General features: G+C 46.3%; 1 protein-coding gene across 4 annotated transcripts in view; it reads left to right on the forward strand.

The window, feature by feature from the left end:
• Positions 1-26,186, forward strand: part of DNM1 (dynamin 1) — a 64,095-nt gene extending 37,909 nt beyond the window's left edge. Inside the window, exons 14-22 of one of the 4 annotated variants that reach the window (XR_004080196.2) lie at positions 1,968-2,081; positions 12,537-12,646; positions 13,231-13,342; positions 14,565-14,576; positions 15,795-15,965; positions 16,139-16,354; positions 16,768-16,986; positions 17,364-17,415; positions 24,237-24,292. Coding sequence is in view for 2 of the 4 variants with exons in the window: in XM_031046466.2 (XP_030902326.1) it covers positions 1,968-2,081; positions 12,537-12,646; positions 13,231-13,342; positions 14,565-14,576; positions 15,795-15,965; positions 16,139-16,380; positions 16,768-16,986; positions 24,237-24,306 (1,050 nt within the window). In the remaining 2 variants the exon portion in view is untranslated. Of the gene's footprint in view, positions 1-1,967; positions 2,082-12,536; positions 12,647-13,230; positions 13,343-14,564; positions 14,577-15,794; positions 15,966-16,138; positions 16,381-16,767; positions 16,987-17,363; positions 17,416-24,236 lie in introns of all 4 variants that reach the window. The other 3 variants (XM_031046469.2, XR_004080195.2, XM_031046466.2) reach the window with 3 other exon arrangements.
• Positions 26,187-26,695: the final 509 nt, after the last annotated feature.

The raw sequence follows: 26,695 nt of genomic DNA on the forward strand, positions 1-26,695 counted from the left end.
CATGGTTGCACAGAGTATGTATGAGAACACACTCATGGGAGAAGACAGCAGCGGAGGGGAGGAGTTCCCTTATTCCCTCTGGAACTGTAAGGAATTAGGGAACTCAGCTGAAGACGATTGAAAAGGGGCTAATGATACTTTCTCCCAGATTTGCTGGGGATATGGCACGGCTGTCTAGGCTAGAAGATCTTGTACAAACACAGTCTTACGAGCAGCTTCATGGAGAATGGAAGCAAATGCTTTTGTTCAGTCCTTTTAAAAATACTCATTCATGATGTCCATCTTCTTTATAACACGTTTGACCACCTTTCCCTGCACATAAACATGTAGACAGTTTCAGTACTGTTGGTGGGCAGGTAGGTGAGCAGGTTGGGCTGGCCAACCATCCATTCCATGGGATCTTGGAGCAGCTGTAAGGAACCCCATCCTCTGCAGTACAACCGGCAGAAGAGCTGAGTGTAAAAGAGTGCAAAGGGCAAACTCTGGATGTACCTATAAAGCGCTTTGGCTTTCCCATTAGCAGACTTTATTTTGGGATGGGGGTTGCTTTTGTTAACATCTGGGGTAAAAAAATTGGTATCAGCTTCCAGTTTATTTTATTTTTGAGCCTCTCCTCCTGCTCCAGCTTTCCTAGTAACAATCTCTCCTCTCTTTGCTCCTCTCCTGCTCTCTGCTCTGCTGCTGTTGCTATGGTTCCCCTTTGCAGGATGAGATCCTGGTGAGTAGAAGGCCACTCAGCAGGGTGTGCTAATGAACATTAATGTTGCATCTGGGAAGGCAAGAACAGTGCATAAGCAAATTATTCCCTCTGCTGCTGAATGGGGAGAGGAGGGCAGCTGGCACTAGACACAGGTGAAGCAGAAATGAGGTTGGAAGGTTGTATGTTGAGGAAGAGCTCAGAACTGCTGGTACATCTTGTGAGTGGGTGGAGATGAAAAGCAGAAATCCACGGATGTGTGGTTCTGTTTCACTGCCCCCTCCTGTCCATAGAGAGAATAGGACTACCTCGAGCTTAACAGTAGGTATGAGATGAAGATCCAATGCCCCTTATCCTTTATAGGATAAGTTGACAATTAAAAGGACTGTACCTCTGTGGTAGGCTGCTCACACAGTGCGACTTGCTACTATACAGTGCAGTTGCATCTTTTATTTCAAAGCCAGGTTGTTTTCACCTAGCACATCCATACAATAAGGTACATACACAATGCATGCAGATGCTTTTGGGTGTTAACAGTGCAGCAATACATAAGAAAATGAATGCATTTAAGCTGATGCATATTTGCATTTGATTACTGCATGTGTGAGGCTCTAAACCAACACTTGGTGAACCAGAGTTTCCTAGAGAGGAAACCTGGCTAATTTACAGACCAAACCTTAAAGGACCTTGTTTTGCCCTAAATTAATATGACTACTCCAATACTTGGCTATGCAGAAGTACAGGGTACTAATTCCAGATGCACCGTTTTGTTCTGTTAATACTTAGTGTCTCCTTTTTACTAAACTCAGTTCTTTCTGGGTCGCTCGCCCATCTCTTCTTACCCCAACCCCTGAGTTGAGCGAAGCACTCCACAAGCTCAGTGTGCCCAAAGGTGTGCTGGCATCCTGCTTTTCTCTAGGCATGGCCTTTTCTGGGTGTGTTGCTGTGATCTGGTGTTTGTAGGTTTTGCCAGTATCTGAGGCACTCTTGATGCACTTCTTCCTGCATCTCTTTCCTCTTGGCAGAGGGTATAATGCACAGCACTGCCAGGCTCCTTCCTGCGTCCTTTTTATACTATTCCTGGCCCTTTTAAGGTGAAGACCTTCACTGGCCAGTTGAGTGGGGGGCTCTTCTGGCAGCAGCAGAGAGCATGGTGTTCCTTGTCTTTCCATACTACTCTGTGTGTAGGGTTACCCTCTGATATTTCCTCTGTCACCTAAAGCCAGGCTTTTAGGGCACGTGTTAATGCTTACTGCTTCTGCCCCCATAGGTCATCCGAAAGGGCTGGCTCACTATCAACAACATTGGGATCATGAAGGGTGGCTCCAAGGAGTATTGGTTTGTCCTGACAGCAGAGAACCTCTCCTGGTACAAGGATGATGAGGTGAGTAGCACAGCTTGAATCTTGTGCATCTAATGAGCATAAGACCTTCAGTTTGCTGAGTGTTACAGATGTATCTCCTCAGTACTGTCTGCAGCTTGTGACACAAGCTGGAACTATCCTTGGGGCAGGCTCTGTGGTCTCAGCACTGCTGAGCATTTTTCAATTGATGTGAATGTGGCTTTTTTGATGCACAAGGAGTAACATCTGTACTGGCTCAGCAGAAGGTTGACAGACACTTGGAATGAATTTGACCTTTGTCTTGCTGTGGCAGCTGCTATTAAGGGTGTGATGGGTTAGTTCCAAGATTTGGTGTGTGTTAGTGTTTTGGGGATAGCTGTGATGAGTTTCCTGGAGGAGTATGGCAGAGGTTTTAATGCATCTCTCCTGGTCACAAGAAAGCAAGCATCTCCTTTCTCAGTATAGCAACAGGAGCTATGGAGCTAAAGCTGCAGCTCATATGCTGGCTTCTCTTGACTTAGAGCAATTACTTGCCCTCTCCAGGATTCAGTTGTTAAACCTGCAAAGCAGGAATGTCTTTCTTTAATGTTTCTATATTGAACATGCCATTAATGCATTATGTGTAAAATTGTCGGAGTTGTCAATGGTTAGAATACTGCTGATATAAAGTACAGAGATGTGTGGAATATCACTGAGAGGAACATACCAGTATCCCTGATATTTAGGGGTTTCAAGCAACTATACAATGTGCTGTGGGGTTTTTGTGCTCTAGTGGGAGATTACTTAAGCAGACAGAGTTGTCCCAACAGAAGTTATCATTGTCAACAGTGTGCTGCTTCCTGTGCCAGACAAAGGTAGATAATTGTCTCTTCTGATGACTTTGAAAAGAGACAGAATAGCTGGATGGTTTTGGTAAGAACATGATCAAAGGGGTTAGTCCTACTCAATGTGCTTGGGGGATTAAAAATATCTGGTATGATTTAGTCATGCTTTCTGAATTGATGGTGGTTTTTTGATTGTAAATGAAGAATCTGCTCTGCCTCTTATTGTGGTTTGTGTCCCTCAGGTGTTCTGAGGCACACATTAATGTGCCTGGGAGCTGCAGCTAGTCCTAGCTTCTTGTCTAGTTCCTATCAGTGGGCCTGTCTCATTCTCAGCAGGTGGAAATGATGACAAACCCAGTGATGAATCAGCCTCTAAATATCACTTTCTGCATGGAGACTGCTGCTGTGCTGCTATGGATGAGCAGGCAGTGATTTCCTAATTAAAGAACCAGGCACTGAAATGTCTTTCACTCAATTGGTGTGTCTCTGCTATAAGACCCTTGCCCTTTTATTCAAATCTGCTTGGGGAGGCTTTACTTTCCTTTAGGTTTGCATATGCAGGTCGAGTTGGTTATAAACATCAAGTAGTTTAATCAAAGCCAGCTGCCACATCTGCATTACAGACATGATCAGAACTCCCTGTCGTTCCCTGGGGAGTGGGAGGGAGGGAGGGCTGCAGTGGGGATGTATAAACTGTTGATAGATTCCAGTTGCTTGGGATGGGGATTAGACCTCCCTTCCCTCCTGAGGGAGGGCAGCCTTGGGGGTCAACAGCAACTGGAGGTCTGCACTGTTTCCTTTCTGCATAGCAAGAGGTAGAGCTGCCTAATGAAAACAGTTCCCTGCCAGCCTCAGTCCCTTAAACACCAGAGGACCAGTGCTGATGAGGTCTGAGCTGCCTCTGAGAAAGGAGTCTTTGTCTTCAGTGGAGTGGGAGCAGGGGGGAAAGGGAAGCATGGTTTTACTTGCTTCCTCCCCATGTTCAACTCCTTGATCACTGGCTGTTGTGAGGGAGAAAGGAAGCAACTTTCACCTGGGCTCCAGTCATTTTAGGCTAAAAGTTGGTGCATTTGAAGGGCAGCTTGGAGAGCTTTTGAGGATGCAGATTCCCATCCCAAACCTCAGCCCTGCACAGAGTCAGCTCCATCCTGAAGAGCTGTACACAGTGCATGGTGCCCTTTCAGAGTTACCTTTGCATGTCTGCCCTAGAGCTTTCCTTCTCCACCAGTTCAGGAGGACCCATGTCCTCTACAGCTCCTGAGACATTCTTGTGTGGTTTTTAAAGGCTGTACACCATGATCTTTCTTCACTTAAGCTCTGGGAGGAAGGGGGGAGGCTTTGTCTGCTCCACCCTGCACTTCTGTGGGCTCTCTTGTCCCAGTTCCCCTGTGCTATGGCAGCTTTCCAGTGGGAATGAAGAGGGAGGTGAATCCATCTGGTGTGGATGGAAGTGCTGGTGGCAGAGCTGTGGGTGATGATGGGGAAAGAAGCAGGGTGAGGTGTGTGGTAGGTGAAGGCTAGGCTAGCACCCCTGTGGGGGGATTGGGGGCACAGCCTCTCCCTGCCCTGTTTCGCAAGCCAGGACCCAGAGCCTGTGGAATGAAGACATCTGGACCCCATTAGTGAAATACCAGTCTTTCCGCAGTGCTGGCTTGTTTTTCTTCTGCCTCTGAAGAAAGGAACTGAAACTCAAAATGTCTTAAAGGGCCCAGCATTACATGTTAGCAGGGATATGTGGCTGTGGATGCTCTGGAGGGGCCTGAAGGAGTGTGCTGGGGATAATGGGAGGGGAAGGAAAGAGCAGACCAGGCGGGGGTGGAAAGTTGGCTCCCCACTCTGCCTCGCTGCCAAGAGCATGTGTGTGTGCTCCTGGGCTCTGTTTGTCTTCCTGTCTCCTTCCAATGAGTCAAGCGCTGGCCCCATGGAGTGTGGCCCCACAGAAAGCTGGCCTCCCAAGACCTGGAGATCCTCCTGAGGTACCTGCACCTCCTGAACCCTGTGGGATCACGCTGCAGCCAGCAGTGGGAAGGAGAGATGGGGAGGAGCCTGCTCTGGCTGTTGGCAATATAGAGTGAGATTTCCTTTGCTCAGAGAGGCCACAGGGTCCCCAGGGCTGCAGCACAGCACACAGGATAGCTGCTCAGCAAGCTCCATAGTGGACACAATACAAGAAGCTGATTTGAACAGTCCTTCTGCCTGAATTCCTTACGAAATGCACAGTGCCCACTTCTCTGCCAGGCTTTCCTGCCTGCTGGAAATGAGGGTCTGTGAGCTGGGCTAGAGCTGCTGCTGCTGGGGACCTTGTAGGCAAGATGCAATGAGCACTGTGCTCAGCGGTTCCTATTAGTAAAGCTTACTGCCTGCTGGAGGGGACCCCTGCATCGTCTGCTCTGCAAGGGTGACTGTACCTGTTGGAGTGACTGTGCTGGAGTGTTTGCCCAGCTGGGTAGGTGGATATACCTGCTGGTTCCTTTGGGAGTTTGTGTGAATGTACAGTACAGATGGGACCTTCTGTCCTTACTCAGGTAAATCACATACTAGAAGGCTGGGACTCGTAAGACCAGGTGACTACATGAGAAGAATATGGCCTTATTTGCTTCTGTAAAAGTATGTGTTGCATGCAGTGTCAGAGCATTTGAGTCCTGTGCCTGGGCACAGGGGTTTAAGTACTTTCAGGTGCATGGGGGATGCTTCTTTATACATCATGTTGATTCCTGCTGCAACAGCTGTGCTTGAGCTCTTTGATTTCTTGGTCTTCATACCTTATCTTTTGCTTGAAGCACAAGGGTATTCTGTCCTGGGGAAGATGTGACCTTACTGGCAGACACCAGATAGCTGCTCACTCTGTACCTGTCCATGTGCTGTGCCCCATTCTAGCTTAAAAATAAATACCTTGATCAATACTGAGATTGTTTCCCCACCTCACACACACATACACCACCACCCCCCAACAGTCTGTGTCCTTGAGGCCCAGCTTGGCTGGCAGAAATCCTTTTGTCTTTGCTCTGATGCTCACAAATGATCAGAAACTTGCTGATGGGTCTGGCTGCAGCCAGGGGTTTGCAGGAGCAGGTCTGCTCCAAAGCTCTTCCTCCCCTCCTTTCACACTCCTCTTAGGTGCTCTCTGGAACGTGTTCCTTCTCTTTGCATCCTCTGTGGAGCTCTTTCATTCATTCACTCACTATTTTCACAAGTGCATATTTTCCCATGGATAATATCTTAATCAGTCCTCACTTACACTTTCACTGTTTCTCTTCTTTCTTTTCCAGACAAACGCCAAAGCAAACACAACTTCCAGAGCATCCAAACCTTCACCTTTCAATCCTTCGTGACTTGAAATCCTTCTTTCTATTAATGACCAGCTTTCTTTTAAGATGTGAAATCCCCATTCTCCAATTGCTTTTCTGTGCTTGATCCTACCTTCTCAGGTAGCAAAGCACAGTGTGGTTGTAACTCCCACGTGTCTATCTCTGCATTCTATGGCAAAGTTCAGCATGTGAAGCACAAGCCACCCTCAACACAGCTACCCTGGGACAAGTGCATGGAACTGAAAGAAATGAGGGGATGAAAGAGAGATGGAGGGAGGAAGGGGAGGGTTGTGAGCAGGCTGGTTGGACAGGCAGGTAAAAGTGATGATCAAGCATGGCTCCAAAGGGTTATATCCTCCCAGGCTGAGGGATGAGTGGACTTTGCATGCAGCTATGCCCGCAGCCCACCCTCTCCAAGCAAGTCCCTCTGCCGTGCAGGTGATGCCGTCCCCGTGCAGCACTGGCAGTGTGAGGTGTATCCCAGCACAGCCTAACCAATGTGCAGACTACTGTACAATCTCGTAGTCCTGAACAGGTAGTCTGAACACTGGGCAGACGGAGTGGAGCCTCTGCAATCTGCTCTCCGGCTATCAGCAGCTCCATTAGTCCTTTTCCCCATCCATGCTTTTGGGATGGGGTTTTGGGGGCAGAGATGGGGTAAAAGAAAGTCCAAGTCGTCACTGAAAAAACATCCACTTCTGGCAGCTGGGAAGAAGAAATGATGCTGTCTGCAGGTTTCCACTTTGGAGCAAGCTACCAAGCTCCTTCCTCTTCCAGTGCTGGTGTCAGGCTGGTACCTGGTTTCCACCTGGGATATGCTGCACCTATATAGAAAGAGAGGAAAAAGAAAAGTCAATTACTGTTGTTTGAGGAGGAAATGCTGTGAAGTTTTGGCTGTCACCCAGGTGTGCAGAACTTGTTGCTTCATTCAACTTCTCTTCTTCCTTATGGAGCTGTGTGGGAGGATTCCCAGGCCCCATGCACCCTCACCTCCTTCTGCCCCATTCTGTCCTGATGTCCGGAGCAAAGCTCAAACAGGACCAACCTTTGCTTCCCAAAAGGGTCCTTTGACCCACCTTGGCCCATTGCCCTTGCAGCTCACCTCCAACTACTTGCAGGAGCAAATCTGCATCCCCTCTTTTACTCCCCACCCCCCATATCTGGCATTGCTGAGCTTCCCTCCCTCCTTCCTCTGGTTTTTGCTCCCTCCCTTCTTGCTCCCCTTCTGTCCTTCTGCCTCAATTGACGTGGCAGTGGAAAGCTAACTAGACTCGAGGGAGGAGCTTGCTGGCTGCTGGGAAGGCCGGAGGTTGGCAGGAAGTGAGCGGGCTGACGGATGGGGTTGCGCGGGGGGAAAGGAAGGTTCCCTACCCCGCATGGAAACTTGAGGAATGCTGTCGCTTTCTGTGGTGCTTGGCTCCCATGTAACGATTCCAGATGTGAGCCTTAGCCCGTGCGGTTTGCTCCTTCTCTGCCTTAGCGCTGCAGGGATAAAGAGGGCTTTATGTATGCCGCATGCCTGCCTTCCAGGATCCCCTTCTCCTTTGGGCATCCTGATGGACAGCTAGGATCTGTGGCCGAGGACATGAATGCCCAAAGCTCCCACTCTGGCTCTAGCAATACACTGGGGAAGGGAAACCAACCCTCTCCTTTTCCCAGAGCTGTGCAACACTTTGCATGCATGTGGTACTTCACCTCATCAAAGCAAGTCATCTACTCAAGGGCCGTTCATCCCTGCCACAGGGGATGGTGTAGGGAGAAATGCCTGTTTGTCCTTGGCAAAGGCTGGTGAGCATTGCTGTGACCTTACAGAGGTCGTTGCAGTGGAGTTTTGGGCACTGTAGCCTCTCCGAAGTGACTCAGTTTCTGCTTTGGTTTCTCATCTGCCTTCTGATGGCTTCCTAGGGTTGCACTTGGTGTGCAGATTGAGCCACACAGCTATTTCAGCTGATGTAAATAGTCTTTGCTTTGTGCAGGTGAGTTGATTACCATCGTTGTGCTTACTAAGCCAGCAGTGCTGGCTGTGATTAATCACATGAGGCCAGGCCTGGTATCTACAGAGCTTTTGAAGTAAATCAGCTTAAAATCTTAGTGTGTATTGTTTAAGTTTAAACCGATGCAGCTTTCTGATGTAAACAACCCATTGCAGCTGCTTGCAGCAGTGATCGCAGTGTGCTTGGTTAACTGTGCTCTGAGGGTAAAAGTGGTGCAGGTGGGCTGGGGTTTAGAAAGCTGGCCTCAAGGTGCGTGTGTGTTTTGGGATGACCTGGGCTTCCTGGAAGAATCACAGCTTAGAAATACAGCTCTTCTGATGTGCGTTTGCTTTGCAAAGTCAGGCAGAATGTGGTCAGTAATGGGGGGTAGTTCAACTTAAAATGTACCTTCAGTACTGCTTTCAAATACTGCAGGTTTTCAGAGGCTTCTTCCCAATACTCTTGTAGTGTACATGCATTTGTGCAGTGTGTTATCATCAATTATGATGTTAATGTGTTTCCATTTGAGTGGAGTTTGATTACCGGAGTTCCCAAAGTGCTGTGCATGTGTTTAATACAAACAGTCCGGCTGAACCTCCCTTCATCTCTGGGGCAGGTTTGTTTACAAGAAGTGCTTTGTCTTACAAGAAGGAAAGGAGATTAAGAGGTTCAAACAGGATGAATTTCTCCTCATTACACATGGCCACCAGTTGAAACAATGGCAATGCTCTTTCTCCCATATCCACAGCATGTTGTCTCTGTGCGAAAGGTGTTTGTCATAACAGCGACAGGGAAACCTTTAATTAGTTTATTTGTGCTCCAAAAGCAAACTGAGACCTGATAATTCTGCCAATTACTTTCTTGTATTGCCAGTGCCAATTTCCAACCTTAGGGGAGCCCACACATGCATCTGTCAGCTTTACTTTACATATATCCAAGAGGAGGAAAACGTAACTTGCGGTTGAGGCAGCCCAAGGAATGGAGGAGACGCTTTCAGTCAGGCTGGCTTGCTGCCTGCTGGATTTTGGGAACCTCTCATAGGTTATTACCTATAAGATAGCAACATATAACTGAAATGATAGTGCAGCCCATTGCTGTCTCTGACCAAAACCAATCTCAGAATTCAGCCACCATCAGGGATGTGTGGCCACAATATGGATATTGCAACATCAGGCTGCAACTGCATCATCCCTCTTTTTTTTTCCCTTCCAGCTATTGTGTTTCTTGCCCCACAGTTGGAATGGCTGATGGATCCTGGTCTCCTCCTTGCCATGTGTATTTTCTTTCTATGGTAGATGCAAAGTACAGAGCCATCTGGCTGTATCTGCACTGTGCTGGGGGCGGGGGAGTAATCCTCTGGCACTTATCCTGCCTGTGCAAGTAGCTTGCAGTCATCTTTCTGCAGTTCTCCATGCAAGCAGTGTGGCTACCATTGGGAACAGCAGCCCTGATTATGGGTAGATAGCTCTGTGCCTGCTTCAATCCCTAACACTGAGCATCCATGTTCTGTTTATTACAACCAATCTAAATGCTTCTGCCACTTCACTACCTCTCCTTGGCCTCATGGCTCTACAGATTAACTCACAGCCAGCATGCACATTTTATACAACACATACTCTGCTGCTGAAAGAGGGTTTTTTTCTCCTTATAGATGAAGGGAGCTATCTTACGAGGAATGTAAGCCTCTTGGGATCAGACTGAGGGCTTTTAATATAGTATTTCACAAACCACTTTCCCATTTCGATATGTGCTGGCTCTGCTTTCTCTCCCCTCCTCCAAGTCTGGAAAACTAGAGAGAGAGAAGCCCTTTTCCCCTCTTGGCCAGGATGCTGTTCAGCCATAGCACATACTGCCAGATTGCTAACATATGGGCAGAGGGCTCAGCCAAAGTTTTGAGAGGCTCAGCCCTTGGCAGCTCATTCCACACTTTCCTGTCTCTACATTCAGGAAATGAAGTCAGAATGTTGATATAAAACAGGCTGGGTTGAAAACTGAGAAGCTGGAAATACTGAAGTGGGGGGCTGGTTAGGGGGAGGTGTGGGGAGACGGAGAGCCCCAGGGGCTTGTGTCAGTGTGCATTGCCCTGCAGCATGTGTGAGCTGGGGGTTCTTGCCTTGGGCCAGTGTCTTCCTTTTGACTGTGGTATTTAATGCTGGCAGACAAACGCATGCATCTTCCCTCTGGTGTATGGAAAGATCAGCATGAGGAGATGCTGTTGTCTTGATCACGTGGCAGCATTTATGCAAGAGCTTGGAAAGGGGGAAAGTTGAAACTCTGGCAAAGAGCATGTATTTCCATATCTGGGACATGGGATTCCCTTACCTTTTGCTGCCTTTATCTTCCCCTGAAGAATGACTGCATTGCTAGGTTTCCATGGAATAATATGGTTCTAATGTTGAAGCCGTCTGAGAAAAATCATTGTACATCAGTTTATTTCTTGTACTAGCCCAGAGACACTGGGGTGGATGCAGGGCCATTGAGGCAAGGGAGGCTGTGGCAGGCATGGTCTGACTTGCACAGGGACTTACCAGTCAGTGTGCTTCCCTTCTAGGTCACTAGTTCCATCTACACCAGCATAATAATACTCCAAAGTAACAGAAAGCTGGAAACTGTTTGTGGCTTACAGAACCTGATCTGGCTCTGAGCCCACTACCTGGCTGACAGATGTCCCAGCACAAAAGCTCTTGCCCACCAGACTGGGGAACCACAGTAAAATATCCTGGGAAATTTGCTTGGAAAAGTTCTCCTGCTTTCATAGCTTGGCATTTGTGGGAGAGAATAGAGAGTTTGATAGGTACCCAAGAGATCTCTTCTGGTTTCTAGGTGCTGGCTTCTGGGGTAATCTTGTTGCTTAACTTTTGGAATGAACTTGTCTAATTTGATCTTCAGGCTGTGTGTGAACTGTGTAGTGGCTGCTATCCTTAGCAAACTCAAGTTTGTTTAACTGAAACTGAAGAGGATGTTAGGCTGGGTGGATATCTGAGCTCAGCAGCTTTGTCATCCTTATCTGCTGCTCTGCCCTGTCTCTCTTTCCTAGCCGATCTCTGCTCACTGACCATCTTTGTTTTCTGTTCTTGTTTCCCCTGAGAGCAATCGTGTTTTGTTGCTTCCAGCCAAGAAAGGTCTACAAACACACAAGATGCTCACAAGGGGACAGTCACACATGCATGCTTGCGCACAGAAGTATGCTGTTTCTATTTCAGTCTTGGATAGCTGCATTCTGCTTTTAGGAGACCAGTGTGATGGCTCCCTCTCTTGTTATGTTGGGGTATAATACCCAGCTGGAACAAGATGTTCCAAATGGGGACCTTAAGTCAAACTCACTTCTGTTAATTTGCTGTAGATCAGATTTGAGCAGGGAGAATGATTCTCCCTTAGCTTCTGGGTGTTAAATGCGAACATAACCTCAGGTTTGCTTGTTAAAGATGGTATCTAGGATCAGAGATGTTGAGGTTTGGTTTTGGATGCCTTGTTCTGTGTTTAGTTGTTGGTCTCATAAGAACCAGACTGGAGGGTTGTGGGTGCAGTTATTCTGGAAAACAGATCCCTTAAAGCAATCTGAATCTGGTCACTAAAACTTCAGGCTCTGGGTTTGAGCATTCACCCAGCAGCAAACTGCCTGTACTGCTGCAGCTTCTAATCATCTGAAGCATGAGATTTTCATTAGTGGGCATGGTTATTGATTTATGTTCTTTTTCCAACACGGGAGGCCTTGAGGTAACCTTACAATAACCTGTGTTCTTATAGCCAGACTTGCTCTTTGATCTTTGGGTGTATATTTATTATTGCTTAATACTGTAAGAGGGTTTGCAGTAATCAATAGTGTAGGACAGTGATAGGATGAAATGAGAAAGTCGTCTGCTCTTCTGAAGAGGTGAATTTAAGTTGATGCCGTCTGTATCTGGGTCAAACCAGCTTCTCTATCACATACCTGGCTTTTCTTGAACCTGGATATAGGCTTGTAATGATCATAAGTAAAACACGGAGGTGTCAACAGTGAGGCTGTGAGGGCTGGTTGCCCCTTCTCTGACCAGCAGCCGCTTCCCCCTGTTTATACTGTCCTGAGGATGGAGGTATCAAGTGGCTGGTGCTGACTGATCCCTTGCTGGGAAGAGTGAGGGCCTTGGTGGTGATCTATAACCTGGTGAATTGGGTCATGCCACACTGCTGCCTGCTCCTGAAGGAGTTAATGGGCCTGGGTTCTTAGGTAACATCACGAAAGCAGTCAGGAAGGACAAGAGAAAACAGGTCCCCTTTTCTCACAGATTAAACAGACCTGGTGAATTGAGTGCCCTGGTGATGTGGGGTTGTGTTGTTGACAGATTCCTCTATGCTGGCAGAGTAGAGGCTTTGCTGGAGCAGTGAGTGATTTGTTACTGATTCCCTTTTCAGGAGAAAGAGAAGAAGTACATGTTACCAGTGGATAACTTGAAGCTGCGAGATGTTGAGAAGGGGTTCATGTCCAGCAAGCACATCTTTGCTCTCTTCAACACTGAACAGAGGTATGCTCACATCTCAACATGCCAAGCTGTTGAAGATAGGAACAGGATATATGTAATATTAGGTAGGAGGAATAGATGTGTTGGGATAGCTCTCCAGGATATCTCTTAAGGATAGCTATTTTTGGAGGAGATGAGGGGATCTCTTTTGAAAGAAGAATAAGTCTGACTGCATTCCTTCTGATCTCATATGTATGTACTGTTTTTCATCACCAGCGCATGGCCTGCAGGGTGACCCTAGCCTTCACCTATTTGGTGTGGTTACCTGGGTCTGGCTGGAATATGTATTGATAATCAATGTTCTTATTGAGTGACTAGGGAAAGCCATAGGAGATGGGGGACCCAGCAGTAGGCAGAATTGAAACAAGAATCTTATTCACACCAAGTTGAAACACACAGCTGATCTAGGGGCAGTCCCTTCCCTTTTGCAAGGTCATGATGAGGATACTAGCAAGGAGCTAAGTGTCTCTGCCTTAGTCCAGGAAGCTTCTACAAGGCTGTGAAGATTCCCTGGTCATTGATGTCTTTGTTAAATGGGGCAAATATCTGATATGCAATGGAGAAGAATAAAATGTTTGTCTCTTTAGGAATGTTTACAAGGACTACCGGCAGCTGGAGCTGGCCTGTGAGACCCAGGAGGAGGTGGATAGCTGGAAGGCTTCCTTCCTTCGTGCAGGAGTCTACCCAGAGCGTGTTGGGGTAAGTTACAGCCAGAACTATGGGATCAGAAGGAACACGGCATGTATCTTATGAAGGATAGCTGCATCGTCCTCTTGTGTTACAAATAAGGTTGTGAAGGCTTTGTCTCTTTATTAAACTGGGGATCTTTTGGAACAAAACTGTTGAAGTTTTTGGTGTGTCCTGGTGCTTCCTTTAAGGAAGCTTGGGATAAAGTAGTAGGTAGCTTCAGAGGGAGGATAAAGTAGGCAAAGACTGCCTTGAATAAGCCCTTCTAGCTCTCTTGCTTTGTGGACATTGAATTCCCAATCTAAGGAGGACATTTAACTACCTGACTACTAAGTGATATATGCTGAGTTACCATTCCTTCGAGAAACACTCTACAGCCCTGGTAAGAACTTCTGGCTTAGTAGTAATTGTTCTCCTGTTCCTTCTGTCACCCAGTTAGAGAGGGATGTTCCCTGAAGTTTTATTTTGCTTGGTAGATACATTAATATACTATTTTAGCAAGGCCCCTTATCTCTTCCGTTAGCCTTGTCCCGTAACACTTGCTGTCAGCATTGTACTCTGCTTTAAAAGTACATTCTCTGGAATTGGGGTGTATGTTCCTGTTCAAAGCCTTTGTGCTCTCTGAGAGGAAGCTGCTATTAATAGTTGTCCCATTAGAAAAGTGATAATTGCTTCTCTTTTTGTATTTGTTGCTTCTAATAGACTACTTGCATTCATCTTTCCTGTTACACTTGAAGATTGTGGGGTTTGCCTTAAAGTAGTTCCTGACAAATTGATGTGATATTAAATATAAGAGGATTAGGGACAGGACTTTAACAGTGACATGACTTCAGATTGGCTTTGAACCAGAACGGGCCTCTTAAACACATCCTGGTAAAGGACATGTGCCATCTATTGGTGTGCAAAAGGAATGGTTTGACTTAAGAACGCTGATTGCTAGCATGACTGTCTCAAAACTCTATGTAACAAAGAACAAGGGGGTGTTGTAGGTAAGTAAATTGCTCTGTGTTGCTGATAATCTGATTCACTTGATGTGCATCCCGTTTTGATTTTCAGTGTACTTAACCATTAACTTATGCCTCTTCCAGGGTAATCCAGGGATGTGTGTGTTTTAGTGGGGTTGAGCTTTGCTGTGATGGGATCTTCTCCAAATTGAGACCAATTAAAAGTCTTTTGTTTTTTTGTCCCTTTTTGTTTTAATTTTTTCCCACCTCTGCTCAAACTGGCCTGCCAGGACAAGGACAAAGTAAGTCTGACCCTCCCTGCCTGCGGTGCCCGCTGGGGATCCCACTTGTTTTTTACCTTTTGTCACATGAGAGGCATTTGCTTCTTCTCCCTCTTTGTGCCTTCTGTTGGATTCCTGCTGCTTGTTTCTGTTCTTGGCTTGAATTTTCCTTTTTTTCTTGTTATTCCTCCCTTTTTGTACCACTTCTGAATCTTAGTGCAAACTTTTGGGGGTTTTTTGACCCTTGTTTTTTTTAAGTTGCCCTGTTTGACATCCACTTCCTTTTCTTTGTTTCTCACTGAGACCTTGTGTTCCTTCATTATGTAAGATCTTCCAAGGAAAAGCTCAAATGAACAAAAATTTGCCCTTTCTCCTGTATTTTGTTCCCCAAACCAAAAGATAAGGAACTGCTGCAAAACCTTCAGACTGGGATGGTTCTTACAAGAAAGGGTTTTCTGTATAAAGGCAGGGTTGGTTTGTTGTTTTACTTTTAATAAGCATTGAGAAAGAGCAGTCTTACATACTTTGCTGCTTCAAAATTGATCCCCAGTGGAAGAGCCTTGGCAATTGCTTGCTGTCAAACAGCACAGTCCAGGTTTTCCCTTACAGAGAGCTAAACAAAGCATTTCAGGCAGACAGAGATTCATGTGCTTGGTGTGAAAGAAAAGCTAATTGACTTACGATGGAGAATTTGCAATTAAAGTGATCAGGAAGGGTTTCTAGGTTATTCCATCTACTGTGGTCTCACTGAGACAAGCAGTTATTTCACCTCTGTATCTGTTTTCTCATTTGTATAATGAGGATAATGGTGCAGTGTGTCAGAGCCTGGGAGGCTTAATTTATGGTGAGTGATTCTCAGGACTAAACTGAATGTGAGGATGGAAAAGGCAGCTCAGATGAAGAACATTTCAGGAAGCTCTAAGCATTAAAGGCAAAAATACAGCTTTGAGCATTCACTAGAGCCATAACCTGTGAATGTTGGTCAAGAGTCCCTGTTGCCTTTCACCTTTATGTAGTAACTTTCTACCAAGAGAGCAGCTTTATTGTTCAAGCTCCTCAGATCCAAGGTGGTCTGTACAAGCTGAGCTCTGCATTGACAATCACAGCTCAAAATGTAAGCTTAAGCTTTATTTATTGCATGCGCTTCCTGCGTGTTCCCTTTATTTTCTCTTACCTCTCCTGAAAAACCAATTTTGTGTTACAATTGAAGCACCAATTTGTTTCTTGTTTTCTCTGCAGGCCAGTGAAGCAGAGGAGAATGGATCAGACAGTTTCATGCACTCCATGGATCCTCAGCTGGAGAGACAAGTGGAAACGATCAGGAACCTGGTGGATTCCTACATGGCAATTGTCAACAAAACCATCCGAGACCTCATGCCGAAGACAATCATGCACCTCATGATAAACAATGTACTTATCACATGGTGGTCAGTGGAGGTGGGGAGACACAGAGAAGGGGAAAAACAGGGAGAGAAAGAATGAAGAAAAATGGAAGGCAGCTTGGAAGGAGGAAGAGGTGGGAGAGAACGGAATGTTGTGGGGAAGAGAGTGAAAACTGTTTCCCTCTTTGTGCTTATTTACAGACCAAGGACTTCATCCATTCAGAGCTGCTGGCAAACCTGTATTCCTGTGGTGACCAAAATACCCTGATGGAGGAATCAGCAGAGCAGGCTCAGCGACGTGACGAGATGCTGCGCATGTTCCATGCCCTGAAAGAGGCCCTCAACATCATCGGGGACATCAACACCAGCACCATCAGCACCCCAATGCCCCCACCGGTGGACGACTCTTGGCTGCAGGTGCAGAGCGTACCATCTGGACGCAGGTACCAGAGGCTCAGGGGGAGAGCCCCACAGACCTGCCTGATGCCTCTTCAGTGGCTAGCTGGGGCCTCCTACTGAGACAGGGAGTCCTCCTCTTGTCCTCTTCTCCCTGTGGATGAAGAATTCTGGGTATTTGTGTTGGGAGGCTCCTAGGCTTTGGAAGCTACATAGGACTGCTACATCTTTAGAGGATGCTAAGGGTTCTGAACCCTTAGGTTACATAGGGCCTGAAGTAGCTTTGAAGGCAACCTGATGGTCCTCGAAAGGGTGGTACATAAAGTGGCGTGAAACTAACGAAGGAACACTGAAGGTGGCATATGGGGACCTGCTGGTGAGAGAGGGATCTCAGGCCTGTTGTTGCAGTTGAATTTCTTCTGTTTGCTTGCCAGGTCCCCTACGTCCAGCCCCACGCCACAGAGGAGAGCTCCTGCAGTGCCACCCGCCAGACCTGGGTCTCGAGGCCCAGCTCCTGGACCACCTCCTGCTGGTGGGTCCACGCTGGGTGGTGCACCCCCTGTGCCCTCCAGGCCGGGGGCCTCTCCTGATCCCTTTGGGCCCCCACCTCAGGTTCCTTCTCGGCCTAATCGTGCTCCTCCTGGTGTTCCCAGGTAAGTCCTGAAACGCTGCTCCATGCAGGTGGGATATGTCTGGTTTTGGGGTAACAGTCTTAACAGCATTTAGCCTGCCTGGGCCATAGAAGGAGAGTGGAGTGCATGGTGTGGGTACAGTCTTTGGATATTTGAACTGGGTCCATAGGCAGGAGCATTGTTTTCCACTGAGATCTCATTATACAGATGAGGCATTGCCAAAGCAGCTCTCAGGAACAGGGCAGCCTCTTCTCTGTTCAAATCTCTGTGCAGATAATGGGGGAAGAGGACCTTGTACCCAAGGGCTTTATTAAAGCAATCATAGCAATGCCTCTGCTCACAAGTAGATGTTCACAAGAAAAATCGCAGGACTGGAGTGACAGTTTCCCTCTGTGTAGGGCTCCCAAAGTGTGAAGTTGCCCCTTTTCTCCTGGCCCAGAGTTCTTCAAGGTGAGTTGGAGACCTTTAAGTTGTTCGGTTGTTTTTTGGCTAGGAGAATGTTGCAGTATCACTGGCAGATAAATGGATATTTATTTTTTTAGCCTTTTTTTATTGCTTTTGTAATCAACTTGAACATTTTCCAGTCTAGAGCATTAAAATCATGCAGCTTTTCTTTCCTGCTGGGAAACTCAGTTCCTTTCCTGTTCAGTCACTTCAAGCACACTTCAATATAGTAATAATGTTGTGTACACTTCCTAAGCACACGTTCTGAACAGGACTTAGGAAATAGTCTGGAACAGGGAATGCTTCTATGTTGGGTACTTGGCCTCCCTGTGAGAAGGTAATTGCAGAGTAAAGAATGAATATAATCAGCAACACCTCAATGGCATGCCAGAGGGAACAATTCCCTTGTGGAAAATACTCCCTCTCTAGTGAGTGCTGGTGGCACATGCCTGAAGCTTTGCCATTTTTGGTGGAAACACCCAGCCTGTCAATGGGCACTGACAGTATATGGCAGAGGCAGTTCATACTTCCTCCTATTGTTAGTGCCCCAGCTCATACTTGGTGCTGCCTGTTTAGAGGGGGCATATTCTCTGCCAGGCTGTATCCAGCCCAGAGGTGGCTGAGTCCATATTGATTATAAGCCTTGTTATTGATTATAACCTCCGTTTCTGACTTTGGTGTGTGCAAATGGTTTTACTTTCTTGGTGCCTCTGCCCCCAGTCCTTCCTATGCACCTTGATGCAGCTCCCACAGTCACTTGTCCACACATGCCTCCGTGTTGCCACAGGGACTCCAGTCCTGCTGGTGGCACCTATAGATGTCAGCATGCTTCTATTGTGTATTTTGGCTCTTGCTTCTTGTGACCCTGCTTTTCCATCTAGTGTTACTTTGTGGTTTTATTTTTAGTGTACTTATGCTTCTTTCTGTCTCCATCTTTCTCCTTTCACTCAGTTTCATTTCTTCACTCATGAAAAATATTCTATATACCTGATAGTCACAATAGGATTCCCCAAACGGGCTGAAATGAATTGGCCTCTCTTTTTGAAGAGATCTGTCATATTCTACCTTAATGTCTCTTCTGCCATTTGCATGAGGGTTTAATTGAAGGTAGGGAACAGTTACTGAAGCAGAGAAAGAAAGTGTTTCATACTGAACCAAGCAATCCCTTGCTTTAGGAGAGATGGTAGGTTGGATTGCATGTTACTCCTGATCTGGAGTTGAGAATGTAATTCCAGAAGCTGTGAAGTGATGCTCATTCCCTGATCCCCATCTCTGATTCTTCCAGTTGTTCATAGACTCCTCCGGATCCTGATACCAGCTTGTCATTTGAGTTCACTGATGAATGGAGAATTTCCAATGACAAGGGACTCTTTCTCTTCCTCTCCTGTATATAGAATAAGAAAGTTCCCTGCTAGCACTTGGACTCAGGTCCTTCTGACATGGGTGAACGAATGCCATCTCCATTGTTGCTTTTTTTAATACTCATCTTTTCCCTTGCTAACCAGGCTATGCTGTTGTGTGAGAGGAACAAAGCTCTTGTAGATGGAACGAGTGGGCTTTGCTGTAGGAGTTGGTGTTGTGTAGTGAACTGCAAGTGTGTGGTGGTGGCTGGATGTGCTTTGTGTGTATGCACACACCCATGTAGAAATGTGGCAGGTTTTGTGTCTCCAGTTTGTTTGAGCATCTGATTTTATGAATGATGAACTTAGATGAGTGTCACTGTACTTCTTCCTCAAACATAACTGTAGACACATGCTTTCACATATAAACACCACATGGCCCATTTTCTTGCACAGGAAGGTTTTCTTGCATATGATTAAGGACATATAAAACATTGCCATCATGCCTGTGTACTTAGCATTTATTCAGTCTATTATGGAAGTCCATATTGCCAAATACGTACAGAGCTGAAGCAATATAAGGTCCTGACTGGGTGCGATTAAAGGCTGTATGAGGACTACATGCCTATTGGAGCTATGCAGAGGATTTGCTCTGGGAAAGAAAAGTCTGAAAATACTCCTCCATTTAGGCTCTTCAGGTTAAAACAGTTCAGCAGAAACTAGCTCAATAGAAAAGGTGAAAGAGCTTTGGCAAACTCAAAGAAGAAGGGAGAATGTTAAAGTGAGAATGCTTGAACTGTTGGAAAAACCTGTTGAAGGCATTAATGGGTTCACCATTCTTTGGTACATCTAAGGAAAGAAATGCAAGTGATCAGCATCACTGTAAGCATAATATAGCTTTGACTTGAATTATTCAGGATGTTGGAGTGGCTGATCTCATGATTTGTAATGTCCAAAATATAAGCCTTCACCTGCTTCTTCCCTTTTTGGGTAGTGCTCAGGACTGCATCTCCCTCTTTCCTGAGCTGTGTGTTTCAACTCTAGCATTTAATACAATCAAAGACAAGTTAAGCTACCTGTGCTGAGACCTAGATATCCTGTTGGTTCAGCAGGTGTGAGCATCAGCCTGGATGTGTGAGTGGACTTGGTGGGTGAGTGAGGAATGGCCAGCGGATGTGCAGACAGCTTCATGCACCCCTGTGCACAGCAGGGTTCTGGATGCATGCAAAGATGAGGCTGTGGTTGTGTGTCAAGTCCTGACCAGCAGCACATGCCGATGCTGTCTTCTGCAGGGAGATGTGCGAATGTGTGTCTGTGCATGCATGTGTCTCTGTTCTACGTTCCTGACAGTCTGTGTGGCCTCTGCCTTGAACTGTCTGAACTGCCATGTTGATTTCATGTTGTCTTTCAGAATCACTATCAGTGACCCCTGAGGACTGGCAGCCACGGTACGTTTTGCACTCTCCCTGCAATGCATGAGTCATTGTGTCCCATCCTCCATTACTTCGCTCTGCAGCTCTGCTGCCTAGTTCTTGTGTTAGTAACAGAGTCCCTTGTCCAATGAACCACCTCTGCCAGGATCTCATGAAGGGAGGAGTCTTGAACAGAAAAACTGTCTGATCAGAGTCAGAGCAGCTGCTTGAGCTGCAGTAGCTGGGAAAGCCTCAGTACCTGATTGAAGGTCACTAGATGACCCCTGGTGGGATGGGGGAATGAGCTCTGGCATAAGGTCTAAACTGTGTGTATCTCATTTGCCTTATATGCACACTGACTGGAAGATGAGCTGAGGGAGCTCTGATTTGGTATGTCAGTTCTGTTAGAATCAAGATTGAGACTCGGGGAGTTAGTTCAGACTCCTCTTCTTATATTCCATTGTCTGGTTGGAGGAGTCCTCCCATCATCCCTGTGCTCCCAGTGCTCATGGAAGGCAGGAGTTATGGTCATTAATATCAGGACTTCCATGTCTGAGTACAAGGTAACTCTGACATTGAATGTTCCCCGTAATCCTTGTGTCCTATCACAATTAGAAGCAAACTCCCTTTTGCTTGTTCTCCATTTGACCCTTTTACCTTCCAGGTTACTCTTCTGCTTCCATTCAAACTGCCTTCTCTCCTCTGCCTTTTGCCCCTGTGAGAGTTAGGCTTTAGTGATCCCTGTCCCCCAAACACTGCCTGTCCTGCCTGTTTCCTTTTCCTGTTTCTCCCTGCATCTTGCAGCATTGTACTTGTTCAGTGATGTAGCAGGGCACTTGGGCAGGCTCATGCATACTGCACTGGCCCAAAAACTCTTCCTTGTCCTGTTAATGCTGAAGAGTGGGGCTGTGCAAATTCTTCAGGGACAGAGAGGCCAGAACAGAGCAGGTGTGGGAGGTCTTGGGCCCCTTCTGCCTTTCTCTGTGGATGTTTTTTCTTGAAGTGAAAGGTTCAAGCGGGGCACAGCAGCATCTCCTATAGATTCCCTTGCTGCTGGCTGTGGCAGAGAGAACTAGGGGTAGCAGTGTGGGCTGAAGTACTATCTTAATAGGAATAGTGAAAGACCAAGCCCTTGTTCCAGAGTTCACAGCTAGCCCCCGTCTTGCAGCAGGTTGGTGTCTGTTACTGCTGCATGTGACTGCAGTTAGAGCTGAGAGGTGCCACATCCCATCAAACCAATGCAGTGATTGCTCAGTGATTGACATCTCTGAGGACGTCATCCGTCAGCCCTCCTCACTGATGACACACTGCAGAGGTGCTGGGAGCAATCAGCAGTTTCCTCCAATACTCTGCCTACTGCAGGCATCCCTGACAGCCCTAGAGACATGCATCTTGGTGAAGAACCTCAGAGGAGAGGCTTGCTGTTGTCTGTACCTCATTCTGGGACTCGCTGTTATGGGGCGTTCTGTTCTAAATCTGGCATCAAGAGCACCAAGGAAATAAAAGTTAAAAACCAAAACAACACCAAAAGAGCCAAACCACCCCCAAAATACCACCCAAATCCTTCTGAAGTCCGAGGGAATAAATGTCATGTTTTACCATCTCTATTAGGTCCTTATCAGCAGAGCTCCCTATTAGCCCATTGCTTCCTAGGTATGATGAACACAGCATGTGGGTATACCAAGACTGACTTCAAAGGACATGACAGTCACTATAACTGGTCTCCTCAGGCTCCTCCCAGGACTTAGGTCTTACTTCCCAGGACTAGAGACTGCTGCAGGCTTCCCCATGAGCAAACCTTTGTCCCTTGTCCCAGCTGAGTAAAGGGACTTTTCAGTGACATTAAAAGGCCTTGGCTAATAATGCAGTGAGACAAACTGAAGCATTTTGGGTGTAAATGAACTTCTCTGTTCATTTCAACCTTTAGCAACCTTAGCAGGCAGATTCTGCAGGTGTCTCCAGAAAAGCTGAGCACAGGCAAAACCTGTAACTTTAAAAAGTGGGAGCCCTTCCCCCTAAAAGCCTCTGAGTGTCTGCAAAACTCAGTCACAGCACGTTATGAAAAAGCAGCTCATCTACCTGGGAATTACTTGTGCTCCTTTCAGCCCTGTTTATTCTGATAGGGTCAAGTGGTCTCTCTTGCCAGAACACATCACATAGTCCAGTGATTTCAAGCATCCTTTTCATGTAAATCCACAGAGACTGTTAGAACAACCTGTCCAGACTCCTGAAATGCAAATAGTCCTTCTCAAAAACTGCCTTTTAACACATGGGACAGTGCAACAACATCTCATTAAAGGATGAGCTAGAGTTTTGTTGGGTTTTAATTTGAGTGCTATACCTGTTCCAATGAGGGTAGTAGCCATCGGTTGGTATAGCTGCAGTTACACCAGGAGCACCCTCTAGAGATACTGCAGAGATGCCACGTCATGAAAATGAGTATCAAGATTCCCCAGCTGTAATATCTCATTGATTCTGGGAGATGGTGTCATTTCAGCATCCTTCTGAGGTGGTTGTGATTTCCAGGTTAGCTCAATCCCATCCTTAATTGCTGTACAGGAGCAGTAACTTGATTGGCAGGTTGACAGCAGGGTCTTGTAGTTGCTATTGACATTTCCAGCCAAGGAAATAACATTTGCAGAATGTTTTGCTGTCTGAAGCTTTTTCTTATGTATCATTTTCCAAGGCAAGGAACAAGTGGTTGTAATTGTTTTGAGATTTGGGGCTTAATAGATATGGAGCAATAAGTTCTGCTGAGGTCTAATAAACAGGACTGTAGAGTAGCTGTGGTTCATTTGCTACGATGAGGGAGCTTGCCCCGATTTATAGGAGCAGAGCTCCTCTGGTATCAGCATGATTAGATTTGCAGTCAGTGCAAAACAAGATTTCTGTACCTCAGAGGACTGTATTGGTGCAAATACCCTTCTCTGCCTCTCTTCCTCTTCTCCCCTCCTTTCCCTCAGGCCCTTTGTTAAGGAAAGATCATGATTTCCAGCAGGCAGTTGATTCTCTGTAATCTAAATTAAAGCTTGTCAGTGTGGAATTGTTTTGGCATTAATTCTGGAACACTGATTCTGTGTGATCAGTGCAAATACTTCTCTATTTGGGCTGCATCCTGTTATATTTGCTCTTTGCATTTCAGGCTGTTTGGATTGTAAAACTACTCTGGCTTGATACTGAGCAATTTAATTATTATAATGATACACTATCATGATGCTGTTGAGGTTGCAGACACCGCAGGGAGTATGCTTTGAAGGAGGAACATAGATTAGACTCAGTGACTTACAGAACACTTTTAAGCTGTAAACTGTAGTCTGTCTGAAGTGATCTTCTGAGGAATGACTTGGAACAGCAGGGGTGTTGTCTTGTGTTTTCCCCAGTTCCTTACAGGAAGGAGATCCTAGAATACTTAATCTATGCAGAGAGCAGACACTTGCATTGCTTCCCACTTAACAAGCTAAAGGACCAGCAAAAGAGCTGAAACAGAATGGAGTAGCAATGGCCGAATTTCCTTTTCTTTAAGAAGAAGCTGCAATTGCTGAGCACCAGAACTAGAGAAGTGGAAGCATCAAGCTTGCCCCAAGCATCAGTGTCATGTATTGGAATAGGGAATCTCAGGCTTGCAGTAGCCTCAAGGGTAGGGGTAGAAGGTGCTCCACCAAACCAGCCAAGAACCTCTGACAGCAGCGTGTCTCAGAGGGCCCCATCCATGCTGTGTGACTGTCATGTGCTTGATACAGGAGCTCACTGTTGTCCATGCTTCTCAACACTCATTCCAGAGCCACTGCACTCACTGGTAATAAACCTCTGCACTTCCAGATTCCAGAGGGAGAGCAGGAATGGCTTTCCAGCAGATCGCTTTACTGCTGATCCATGCTGTGCAGAAAGGCCAGCGTGAGACCTGATACAAACCTGCAAGTCTCCTTTGTGGAGCTGCATCTGGTACTTTGTGCCTTGAGTTTTATTCTCTTGCTGGCTCAGGCGAGGTGGAGAAGCATGAGTGATTGTGACTGCGATTGCTGTGCTAACCACGGTGTGTGTTCTCTTGTTTTTGTTTTCTGCTTTTTCACAACAGAAGGGGCCCTGCCTCACCTACTCGACCTACCATAATCCGACCGGCTGAACCGTCCCTCTTAGATTTATAACTCGAGGCTGTAGACAGCTGGCGACGAATGCCGTGCTGGCGGCTGCCCCATCCCACCCTCCCTTCCACAGCCACAGTCACTCCTCTCATCCATCCCACATCTCTGCCTCCCACCGCCCCTTCCTGGTGTGTCGTAAAACACTAGCCTAGTGATTGAGCTCTTCGTCTTCACTCGTGCGTCCTGTATTGCTTTGTGAGCATAGAGTAGCCTTCATTCAGTGGCATGGATCCCTGAAGTACACGGGCTCCTTGGAGAGATCAGCCGCAGGGACATCCTTAAGTCCAAGTGGTGGCTGTCCGTCCATCTGCCTGGTCTAGCCTGGATAAGTGTCCTGCCTGCATCAGTTAGCTGTAGCACCCGGGACTGATCTATAGCTATTTTCTTGTAGTTAAGACTAAAGTGTGACTTAGAAGAACAATACTATCAAAACATGTGACACCGTTAGGAACAGATTCAATGTCCTGTGTATTAGTTTGACTTCTAAGGTGCAAAAATTCATGTTGGGAACAGTGCAATCAACCTTCTATCCGAGTGAGGCAGGGAAAACAAGGAAAGGGGGGAATTCAGTGGATCGGCATAGTCCTGCTAGAGTGAAGGCTGAGATAGCGCACACACCTCAGCGGGCAGGGGGCACATGGACCTGCTCACACTCGGCTCCCTTAGAGCTGGGGCAATCCTGCTGGTGATGCAGTGCTTTAGCATCATCACTTTTGGCTGACTTTCCTGAAGCCAGCAGGGAGAGGGGAATAGATCTGCTGCTCCCCCCTTGCAAATGGACAGCCAAATGTTTTCAGGGAGTTTTGCTGTGTAATGTTTTGTTCAAGATCTTTCTGCTTTGGATAAGCACATCTTCCAGTGTGGTTTGGGTACTGTGGTGACTTCTTCCGTAGCCTTTTCTTCTTGCATGTGGATGGTACGTGTTTGGGGAAACTTGTAACCGTTGTTGACCGCAACTCATCTTCTTAAGGTTTGGTTTCTACTTTTCATGCTACATGTATTAAAAAATACTTGAGAATTAAAGATATATCAACCCTGTCCATCTCAGATGTCATGTCTCTACCAGAGCTGAATGAGCCATTTGTGTTGCAGGCTTTCACCAAGGCCTGATTCAGATTTAACTTACCTCCATTTCAGTGCTATTACTCTGTTGTGGATCCTCTGTTGTTGTGATGCCAGTTCCTTTCTGTATTTTAACTATTGTTTTACTACTTCTCCCCCTTTTTCCTTCCCTTTTTCCTTTGTTTTCCTTGTCTTTACCCTCCAGCCGGCCGGGTAAGGCCAGTCCCTCCCGCCCGGAGAGCCCAAAACCACCATTTGACATGTAGGCCTGCTCCCTCTGAGACTCTTTGCCTGCCTCTTAGCTGTTCTGTCCTGGAATGGTCTGACTCGAATCTCACCCATGGCTTGTTCTGTTTGTATTTTGTGACACACACACATCAGCTGTGATTGTAGTAAAACTGGTTTCTTCATTTTCTTTCTTCCCAGCTGCTTAAAGGAGTTAAACAAGTATATTGTAGTAATGAGAACCATATCTTTACTGTTATAAATATCTATAAATATATATATATAAGATGAAAAATCTATCTATGTCCAGGTGTTTAAAGCCATTTGTGCTTCCATGTGGATTTTAGGAAATACTTAAGTAGGGAAAGAATATCTATATACATATATATATACACTTACATGCAAAAAGCTAACCAAATCCTAATGTTGAGTTTTTGAGCCGATTGTTAAATTCTCTGCTGTGTGCAGTTGGGTTATTGTATTACCCCAGACTTGTGGGTGAACTGTCTCAGTGCTGGTAGTAGCTGTGATGCAGTTTGTGATCTACCTGTCACTCTTGTTTATTGAATGAAATAAACTATCATTTCTGTATAATGAAGGTCTCTGACTAGAATAAAACCATCTCTCTTTCTCTTGCTCTTTCTCTGGGTGCTTTTCAAACTGTGTTTAATTATAACCTAATCTTTTCATCCCGTAGACCTTAAAAAGCTGTACATGCAAGCAGGTGCTGTCACTGGTAGGGAAGGTGGAGCAGATCTGCATCAATCACTGAGGAGCTGCAGTAGTGAAACACCTTGTCAGACATGGAAGTTAAGTTATACAGGAAAAAGCATGGAGGTGCTTCAGTGACTGGACATACAGAAGGTGGGAGTCTTGCACACAATTGCTTGGTTCTTACAAGGGTGGTCTTGCCAAGGCTGTTTGTGTGGCACGGCAAGCAGGTGTTCAGTTGTAGTTTCTAGTCTGACACGTAGCCAACTCCTAATGGGAAGTTGCTTTTAGGCTGAAGTAGGATTTCTCCCCACTACAGACTGGGTAAACCTGTTCCTGCTGTCTCCATACCAAAAGCGTGAGTGCTATGGGGTTTGGATCACGGTTGCTGCTT

The sequence above is a fragment of the Melopsittacus undulatus genome, chromosome 11, assembly GCF_012275295.1.
Source record: "Melopsittacus undulatus isolate bMelUnd1 chromosome 11, bMelUnd1.mat.Z, whole genome shotgun sequence".
Lineage (NCBI taxonomy): Eukaryota > Metazoa > Chordata > Aves > Psittaciformes > Psittaculidae > Melopsittacus > Melopsittacus undulatus.